The sequence below is a fragment of the Lottia gigantea genome, assembly GCF_000327385.1.
Source record: "Lottia gigantea unplaced genomic scaffold LOTGIsca_53, whole genome shotgun sequence".
NCBI lineage: Eukaryota > Metazoa > Mollusca > Gastropoda > Lottiidae > Lottia > Lottia gigantea.
Window position 1 is genome coordinate 413,929 of NW_008709815.1, and position 10,128 is coordinate 424,056.

The window sequence follows — 10,128 nt, forward strand, 5'->3', positions numbered from 1 at the left end:
TCATTACCTCACTGGGCACCGCCATCTTTGAATAACAATAACGCATGCGCGTTGTGTTCGCCGTCTGAGAAAGTTGTGCACGGTTACTCGCACACGATGTGCCATCGGCCACAAGTGGTCAAAAATATCAAACACGATAGATATTTTCCACGCGACCACGAGCGGCCAAATGCACACTAAAAATTACCCGCACACGAAGCGCTACTTGTCGAGCGTAATTGGCGCTGCGCTATTTTCCCTCCGTGTGAGGGCGCCTTCAGTCAAGGGAAATAAACCCATATTTTTTTCATACAAAATCCATCAAAATCGGATCAAACTGTAGCCTCAACTAGCATTCACAAGTAGATTGTGGACAGACAGGAAAGGTTGACCATTAAGTTGACAATAAAATCTGGACTTTAAAGAAAGAAAACCACTTTTTTTAAACTTTTATTTTAATATCACAAGAGCAAAAAAAAAAAAAGAACCATTTCACATATTTATCTTTGTTTTAAGATCTAAAAATGGTGAAAAAATAAAACTTACAAAATTAAGATATTAGTTTCTCTTTAATGTATACAACTTTCTGTTTCAATTGAGATTTCTTTGACCACAATAGAAAAGATTAGCCTTTATCATCCAGTTCGTCCTTGTCTATGCATATCATCATTGTAGACAGGAGAAGTCTGGGTGTCAGACTTAAATAAGATTTTAATTCCGCTATGATTGCACTTTACATAATCACTACACTCAGTCTGCGAAATCTAAATAAAAATTCTTGGAAGCTTGGAACTCAGAAGTTGGACACATTACCTCCCTTTCACCAGTTTTTGAAATGTTACACAATATTATACCCTTGACATAAAACACACAGTATCTCTATAATTACAAACACAAATATATACAAACTTAGTGCAAAGCATAATTTATTGATGTTAGTTATTATAAAGAGTGACAAACTATCACAGTGAAGGCAATACCAAATGGATAAGTATGAAGTTACAGTTGGAAGTTATAATAGAATACAATACAAAGTAAGACTCAGCTAAGACTTTCAAATTTCTTTGCAAAGGCATTTCGATAATTGATAAAAAGTTTTTTTTAGCCAAACATTGTACCCTTCATCCTTTGAAGAGAAGCGATCTTAAACCCTTCTGTAAGTGACTTCTGAATAAGTGAAATGACAATACCTAATATTTAACAATAACGAAACTTTAGCGAAACAGGACAATCACTACAAATTTATATCACCCACAGTTAAAAAATCAAAATGATACAATAGCTCCAAAACTCAATATTTACACCAGTTTAGATGAAATCATATGTCCACATATTTCTTCAGTAAACACTGATAAGCTATAGGTCTGGGGATATGTTTGCATGAAGCTGAATAAATCAAAAATTTGTTATTTTTTCTGACAACCCCAGCTTCTTGTGAATAAAGAATATGTAACTTATTCAGATTTTAGAGATGATATTGTAGACTTTGAACTTATATAAATAAATAACCCACTAAGTTGAAATAAGGATTGAAAAAGCCATGATTACATCCACATATGTAATTATTGTAAATCTATATAAAATTTGAATAAAGTTGTGATGTAAACTGAACTTCAATTGGATTTATTTTTTTAGTAAATTAAGGAGCATAAGGTGGAGGAGCTGGTCCATCCATCTTTACTGGAACATTCATTTTGATGGCATCTTCATATTTTGGTGGTAGAAGCATCTAAATAAAGAACAATTATAATACATAAGATCGTGGACCACAGCCTCATACGCCCACCGCAAGCATGCGGATGGTAAATATTAAAGATTTTGGGGCGACAAACCGACGGACCTTCGTTTCATAAATATGTATGCACATACCGAATTTCATTTGATTCCATCAAAAACTCTAGTTTTTAGAGCGTTTACAAGCAAATGTTGACAGACGGCTGGGGGTACCGACAATATACGTCCACATAGAAAGATGTGGACGTGTAAAAATCATAGTCAGAATATCAGATTAAATCTATTCACAATTCATTTATCACAATCAGACCAACTGAATACATGTCATTTAACTTGAAAATTATAACTTCATATTGAGCGCTGGGCAAAATTCTGTGATTCTGAAAAAATTATCTTTTTACATTCTCCTTGATCAACCTAGCTTTAAATGGGAATGGCTGTTTCAAAACTGTCTTTTATTTTTCAATGTTTTCAAGTTTAGGACTGTTTTCTATGAAAGTCCATACCTCAGAGTCTGGATCAACTGTATATTCTCTGACAACACTTCTGTTAGCCAATTTCAAATGTAGGTATTTATTACAAGCCCATACCACACCAATCAAATAAGCCTATAACATAAAAATCAACATAAATCAGATCCTACAGCTTGACAGCAAATTTTCAACATTGTAAAAAAAACCTCTTACCCTTGTAAATTAATATCATGCAATCTACTACAGCTATTGTTGAATTGTCTGTTATCAAAATGATAATGTTAACTTTAAGTAATATGCACTAATTTTCAGAGTATAATTTGAAATATTTATATCGTAGTTACAGTGAAAAAAAGTTAATATGAGACACGATTTCTTCATGGAATATTTTATGAATTATGAAAATCTGAATGGACTGTATTGACCAATGACAGATTGTTCCTTAAGGCTGAATAACACCTTACTGAGTTTATATTTGGAGGACAATTTTAAACCATTTGTACCCTGTTAAGTGCACCCGGTTTGAAAGTTATTTTCTGGTTTGATCAAATATCAAAAAACCCACCTTGATACACAAGACAAAGACAAAGAATGTGACGAAACCAAGCATTAACCAGTTACTATCCATTTTCATCAACATATTCCAGCCTGGTAGATTAGCCTACAATAATTAGAAATAATCATTAATACAAATTTAATTCCTTTCTTTCTTAATCCACGCCATCTTCCTGTGATATGAGACAATGAAATACAAAAGTTATGCTTATATGACTGTAATTCACTAAAGATAAGAATACTCATGGTCTCATGGCTTATCAATCCTGAATCATACTTACTAGACCTTGTTGTTCAATCCACAGCTTAATGTTAGGAGCATAAGTGAAAAATCCAACAACAGTGATGCATTTCAAACAGAAATCAAAAACTTGAAGACAGAAAAATGGTAGGAGGTATCGAGGCTTGGTCTGAAATTAAATTTATTCAGGAATTATGTAAAAAGAAATATATTGAGAATTGCTACTAAGATGTCAACTGATTAAATACAAATATCCATAAATGATCTTATTGGTATTTGAAGTGCTTCTAAAGATGTTTTGTATCAAGAACAATAATATCACATAGAAACAAACTCAATACCTACCCTTATTACACCATAGATTAACGAAGCTGTGATTAAAATTGCAGCAAAGGTCAGACCATAAGCAACACACATATCTTCTGTAGACAAAAAAAAAAATATAACTACACTCCTTTGAACATGAACAGTAACATCATTTTTATGCATTCTTCATTAATATCATACAATAGTATAATTAGCAATAGAAAGATAACTTTAAGTTGATATTTTCTTACCTTTAGTGAATTGTTTACGGGTGAAAACAGAGTATGTGTCAATGAAATATCCATCATCATTCTCTGTAACCACAATACTATCAGTCATCATATGACTATCTGGTTTTGGGGCCAACACATCAGGATTAATTGACAAAAATAACAGTAAGCCAATGCATGCTAACTGTGCAAGCTGCAATAAAAAAAAATAAGAATTCTTCAGTAGTTTAAGCAAAAATCTCAGATCAAAAATTCAGTGTTGCCTAGTGTAGCCTGTGCAGAAATAGATTGCCAAAACAGAAGTTTTTCAGATTTTTTTTTTTTGAATTGTTTACAAAAAAAAAAATTTAAAATTCTGTTTTAACAAACTAAGAAAAATAGAAGTTATTGATCCAGTGACAGTTATTTGTTTGAATCTTTCTACCAGTACCGGTACCCTACCAGATTGGGAAAAATTCATTGTAGTGGTGGGTTTTTTCAAGTAATATGTGTATCTATGATTAGCCTTTTTATCTATGAAATTGATTGCCTTGAGAAGTTGAGATAAACAGACATTGATAAGAGAATGGAATTATAATACTATTTTTAATTGATCTGGAAGAGTGGAACTTTATCTGTCTGCTGATTCGTGGATGCAAATGGCAAAAACTGATTGTAAATTTATATCCACAATTGCAATGGGTGTTGGTCTAGAATTGTGGCTTAATACGGATGCGTTACTTTTTCAGTGGAAATCATTGACATGACACATCCAAATTTCAGTTTCACTTTTCTTTCAGTAATCATCTGTAGCTCTCACACACCCGACAACTTACCAAGTAAAACAACCCAATTATAAGGGTACCAGTTCTGACATGGCAGCAGAAACAACACCTATATGATTCAGGGTTGCTTATTTCGAATTTAAGACGATTCATTTTGTAATTTCGGCTGAAATAACGCCTGAAATTGAAACAAATACTTCTACGTTTACAATAGTATTTTCTGTAATGGATGATCAAATAGTTCCTTCACTTCCTGCTTATCCTTTCGCATCGTTTCGGGCAATAAAGGGTCTAAACGTGACTGATTTTGAATAGATATATTTAATTTCTAAGACTAAATACCCATTATCTACTTTGAATGTTCTTGTTAAAACTTCTTCCATTAATTTCAGCCAAATGAATGCCATAATACTTGGGATTATGTTTTCCAGTGTAATGTTTACAATTTCCTATATGACGTCATAATTTGTAGTCTAGGTTATCAAAAATAACAATAGTCTCCAATGATTAATAAAAAGAGACCTGTTAATCGAAACTCAAATAAGAGTTGTTAGGCTGTAGCAGGTGCTCATATGTTTACAAGTTGCCTCCAACTTTAAATCTTGTATTAATTATGCAGGTAGCATTAGGCCTAGCAGACGAACTTTTATGACATGAACTATCTAGTATTGTGTACAGCTCTAGGCCTAGCTGTATTATGCCCTGGTGTTTGTTGGTGCTTGGAATGGGATGAATCTGGATATGTTATTTATTGTCCCTGCATGGGTGAGTGGGGATAAATTAGTTTTGTGAAGTTTACAATTTATTCTTAAATCTAATTCACTTGGAAAATTCGAAGTGATTTCTATTTTTTAAAAATTCTTTACATCTAACTTTAAAAAAAAAAAAACTTTTTACTTTTCCCTTTCATGTCTTTGTTTAGAAACACACTTGGCTTGAGTCTTTAGCCTATAGCCTATACTGCTATTGTTCACTTGTTTTGTATTAAGATTAACTATTTTTTCAGGAAGATTTGGAAATCAGGCTGAACATTTCTTAGGAAGTTTAGGTTTTGCTAAAAGTATTAATAGAACATTAGTTCTTCCTCCTTGGAGAACCTATGTAAGTGCCAATTGAAGTTTTTTGACAAATTTTTAACATAAGCTCTATATAATCTGCATTTATTAGTCAAATCTACCATGGTACAACTTTTGTTGAGTTGCAGAAGAACCAAGTGTTTGATTCCAATTGTGAAGGGCTATACATAACTAACAGTGAGGTCTATTTGGATTAATATATCCCTTAAAATCTTCTCTGTTTTTGTGCACAATCTTTGAAGTTATTCTTTTCAAAATATGCATTAAACTGCTATGATAAACTGTCTTAGTGAAAAATATGATTCAAGCTAAACAGAAATGTGTATAATTTAATCAGATCACAATAGATTAACTATCTTTTATCTTTAGAGAAATGAACCATTCAACTCATTTTTCAAAGTAGAACCTATAAAACAGTATCATAGAGTTATTTTGGCTGAGGATTTTATGAAACATTTGGCACCTAGACATTGGCCTGAGGGTAAAAGAGAGGGATGGTGTTATAAAAGTTCCCACATGGATCCGTCCTATGCCTGTGATATGAAAAAAGGTAATTTTCAAGGATATTAATTTGTTTTGAAATCAGAAACAGTAGATATGTTCCCAAAAAATTATCTTAATTGACTTCACAAGAGATAATTGATGTAATCTAACACATGTTTACTCATGGTTAAGAACAAAACAAATGTGCAACTTTGTTCTTATTTTCCGATGTTTTAAAATGGAGGTTTTCATCTCAAATCTTTTAAGTCTTAAGCTAGTGTTTTATGAGCTGAATATAAAATAATGTAAATGAATATGTATATACAGTTTTTAGTAATCCACTGCATGTTTTCAAACTTTTTTTTGTATATTGCAGGCAATCCTTTCTATCAATTTTGGGATGGTTTATCGGTTGATTTTGATTCTGATGTCTATTTTAACACAAGTTATGAAGATGCTGAAACGTGGAAACGGTAATATTCGGTTATTAATTCAATTAATGTTCATTCAACTAAAACATAAAATCTGATATAGGTTATTATTGGTGTTAAAGGGATGTAGTATGATTTTCTGGACTTTATTATATCAACAATAGCTGCTTTCACTTTAACCTTTGCTGATTGCTTTAATTGTAGACAAATCAGAAAATTATTTCTATTAACAAAGGAAAATTCAAATTGGTTGTTGCATTCTACTGGCATTTATGGCAGATATTGAGACCAGTATATTCCTTGATGAATATGTACAAATTTTACAATATAACTATTGAAATTGATGATGATGATGATGAGATATTTTTACTCAGAGAAACACACAACATACATCAAGTATTTAAACATGGACACATTTCATCAATTTGGTAAAATGAATTCTTACAGTCCTCCGTTCATTAGTAGTTTGTTTTTGAATGAACGCTGTAAGTTAAGTAGACATAGAAAGAGTGAATTAAGATTAAGTCAATAAACTTTAATTCCAATTAAAGATGGATGCCCACATCTTTTCAGTTCAAATTGAAAAATTCTGAAACATGAGTAGTGAGGTCTTTTTGATATTAAGTCATTATAAATGGTCATAACTTGCTTAACTTTTGCATGTCCTCATTAATTAGACAGTGTTAGCTTCATTGAAAAAAAAAGCAATGGTAACTAATCTTGAAACTATACCATCAGTGAGCAAGAATACCAATTTTAATTTATAACTAACCGTCTCTCAATTGTATGTACTGAGTACTGTAAATAAAACAGTTAATAGTAAAGAGTATTCTACTGTAGTGGATGTTTTTATAACCACTCCTAGTATTATTAAAGTAGAAAAGAAGGGTTTTCATCAAACATTATTATTTTTTCATCACATCTTGTCAAGTGTTTTGAGATTTTTGGGTGAAATTTAGGTTGCATTGTTAGTAGAGAACTTTCACCAATTATTGTCTGTTCTTTTCTCATCACAAACCCTGGTTTGAACTCTTAAGCCTCAGACCAAATAGATGTATTCCAATGCTTAAATCCAGAATCCCTACTTGTGACCTAAGCCATAAGTATCTCCCTTAAAACCTTATACAAATGCTCCAATTTCATTGGCAATCTAATCAATGCATTGGACTTCAATTTTGTTGTTTAAGCTGCCATAAGATATTAGGTTGTGTAAGTGTGGTCGTATAGCCTTCTGGATCAGGCCCCTGTCCCTGATAGACTGATCTGGTTAGCTGAAGATATTTGCATGAATTGTTAAAGAGCTTTCTTTAGGAGGTAATTGTTTTTTATTTTGATTTCCATGTTTAGGAAATATCCTGCCGATAAATACCCAGTGATGGCTTTTAAAGGTTCTCCAGCACGATTCCCTGTATTAGAGAAACATGTACACCTTCAGCAATATTTACAATGGGCGGAAGAAATTGAAACAGAAACTAATGTACTGATTCAGTCTTATTTTTCTGATAAAAAATTTATTGGTTTACATCTGAGAAATGGTATAGATTGGGTAACATCAATAGTTTTCTTTTGAATATATTGTATTAGTTAAATTTTCGCAGTGTAAAGTTATAGATGAAACAAAAAAAGATTATCATTGACATTTGGGAAAGGTTTAGTATTTTTTAAAAGACTTTAAGGCTATGGTTCACCATTTTCAGAAATCATTTATCCCTTGTCTTGTCTTGTCACAGCTTACCATTGAAAATTTAGCCTTCTTAGCCATTAATATGGTTAAGGAGTAGATCTTGACTATATATGTAGTATGTTGATTTTCATTTATACAGTCATATTTCAAATAAGATATATGTTTTTTTTTCAGCTTAAAGCATGTGCTCATATCAAAGGTTTAAAATCATTTATGTCCTCATATCAGTGTTATGGTTTTAATAATGATAGAGAAATACATGAAAATGTTTGTTATCCAACTGAAGACACTATATTAAGGTACCAACACATATTGTGAAATAAAATTTGAGGTGTACTGATCAGGGTTCAATTTAGATTTAAATATTTGAGTAGCAATTTATCACACCAAATTTCATTTTTGGCTAATCAAGATAAAATTGTAGTTCGCATTTCATAATAATTCAGTAGCAATTTGTCCTAGTAGTAAATCTTCAAAAAAACTGTCAATGATGCTAGTTCCTTGAGGTAATGGAGTTGCATATATTCTAGATTTTGCTAAAAATTTTCACAAAACATTTGATTTACAGATTGTTGTAATAAATTTTAATTTTAGCTAATCATAGGAAATATTGGATTGCAAAAGGGGTTGAAATGCAAACTCTGATGTGATACCACTTAAATTGAGTCCAGGTACTGGTTTGAGCACAGTATTATCGTTTCAAGGGGGATTGTGTACCAGCATCATAAAAGCAGGAATAGAGTCTACTACTAACAATAATGAAATTTAAAGTTCCTAGCTTTTCAAAAGAGAATATTAACTTTTATAATATGATTATAGTCATGTGAGAGAAATTGTCATAGAAAAGAATATCTTCATAGTTTATATATCAACTGATAGTAATTCAATGGTTGAAGAAATCAGAGAACATCTTAAGGATCTAAGTGTGAGTACATTTTGGACTAAATATGTAGGCTATGAATATTACCTTTACAATGTACATATTTTTATCCACTCAAATCTTACAACCTTGTGTAGAATATCCCAGAATTTGGAGATATCAGATTGAAAAGGTACCATATTTTATTTACTCTCATTACAATTGCAATGATCTAGATTTAAGAACTTGTTTTTGACTGTTTGATTCTGAATTTCCTGATATTTTACACACTTTAATCTTAACAGTGTTTAGAATCAGATAATCATAGTAAGCACAAATCTTTTTTCCAATTTAGGTGAAAGTACATGATCATGAAGGAAGAATGCCTCAACTGAATTTAGCTGTTTTACAAAAATCAACTCATTTTATTGGTTCATGCTGCTCATCATTTTCAGCATTTGTCAGTCGCCATAGAAAAGTCCATAATTTACCTTCCACTTTTTGGGGTTACCACGACAGTTCACCTAGTCATTCAGAACTCTAATTATAATACTCATCTTTCTTGGATTTAAAACTAAGTTATTTCAATAACGTATTTGTCAGCTATTAGAGCTCGAATTTAGATATCTATATTAATTTTCAGAATTATTTAGTTCCCATAATTTTACAAAATTGTACAATGAAAGCTCAGACTGTAACCAGCCAAATTTCACATGCAAATATTATGTTGTCATCTGTAGTAACTGCTTCTTACAATGTTTATAATTTCATGATAGGTCTTTGTTTAATCAGAATTATAACACGGAGAAATGAAATTGAGCTCTAATAGCTAGTATAGGGCAAATACGTTGAGAACTATATTTTTTTTATTACTGCCAGTTGGCAGCTGTTGCCATGAGTTTTATGGCTTTTTCTTGCTGTTGACTATAACCTGATTCAAGTTACGCATTTTTTGACTTTAATGAAAAGCCTTCCAAATAGAATTTTGACGAAAAATGCACTGCAACACTTTTTCTGTAGACTTGTTTAAAACATTTACTTTAAACATATAAATATACTTTATCTTGACGGCTAGACTTGATGTTTTCAAATCAAAATGCCATGTGTAGAGAATACGTGACTGAGATAAAACAATTAAATCAAAACATTAATCAAAATTTATTTCACTTGCATTTTATTTGTTCAGCATCGACAAAAAATACATTCAGGACTATCTTAAAGGAATTGTTAAGAGGTTTTCTAAAACTTGTTATGTGTATCGGGGACACTGATAACAACAGATTGAAAATTTCGGAAAATTCATAAAAACTTTA

General features: G+C 31.5%; 2 protein-coding genes across 2 annotated transcripts; one reads left to right on the forward strand and one right to left on the reverse strand.

The window, feature by feature from the left end:
* Positions 1 to 423: 423 nt before the first annotated feature.
* On the reverse strand, positions 424 to 4,528 carry LOTGIDRAFT_150683 (hypothetical protein). The gene is made up of 7 exons (XM_009062747.1): positions 4,334 to 4,528; positions 3,540 to 3,711; positions 3,328 to 3,404; positions 3,023 to 3,151; positions 2,752 to 2,847; positions 2,220 to 2,321; positions 424 to 1,708 (listed from the first exon to the last, which is right to left on the reverse strand). The coding sequence occupies exons 1-7, from the start codon at positions 4,433 to 4,435 to the stop codon at positions 1,619 to 1,621; spliced, it is 768 nt and encodes a 255-aa protein (XP_009060995.1). The 5' UTR covers positions 4,436 to 4,528; the 3' UTR covers positions 424 to 1,618.
* Positions 4,529 to 4,841: 313 nt separating this feature from the next.
* Positions 4,842 to 9,359, forward strand: LOTGIDRAFT_219361 (hypothetical protein; the record flags this gene model as incomplete). The annotated part of the gene is made up of 8 exons (XM_009062748.1): positions 4,842 to 5,047; positions 5,289 to 5,383; positions 5,728 to 5,908; positions 6,218 to 6,314; positions 7,620 to 7,818; positions 8,131 to 8,255; positions 8,776 to 8,881; positions 9,171 to 9,359. Exons 1-8 carry the CDS (start codon positions 4,936 to 4,938, stop codon positions 9,357 to 9,359), a joined length of 1,104 nt encoding a protein of 367 aa, XP_009060996.1. The 5' UTR covers positions 4,842 to 4,935.
* Between the last annotated feature and the right edge of the window lie 769 nt (positions 9,360 to 10,128).

What these genes read in the sequence shown, in the direction of transcription:
- LOTGIDRAFT_150683 (XM_009062747.1), bottom strand. Translation starts at nt 4,435, where the DNA reads ATGAATCGTCTTAAATTCGAAATAAGCAACCCTGAATCATATAGGTGT. An exon ending in TAATTGGGTTGTTTTACTTG is followed by an intron (nt 3,712 to 4,333) that starts GTAAGTTGTCGG and finishes TTTTTATTGCAG; the next exon opens with CTTGCACAGTTAGCATGCAT. An exon ending in CCGTAAACAATTCACTAAAG is followed by an intron (nt 3,405 to 3,539) that starts GTAAGAAAATAT and finishes TTTTGTCTACAG; the next exon opens with AAGATATGTGTGTTGCTTAT.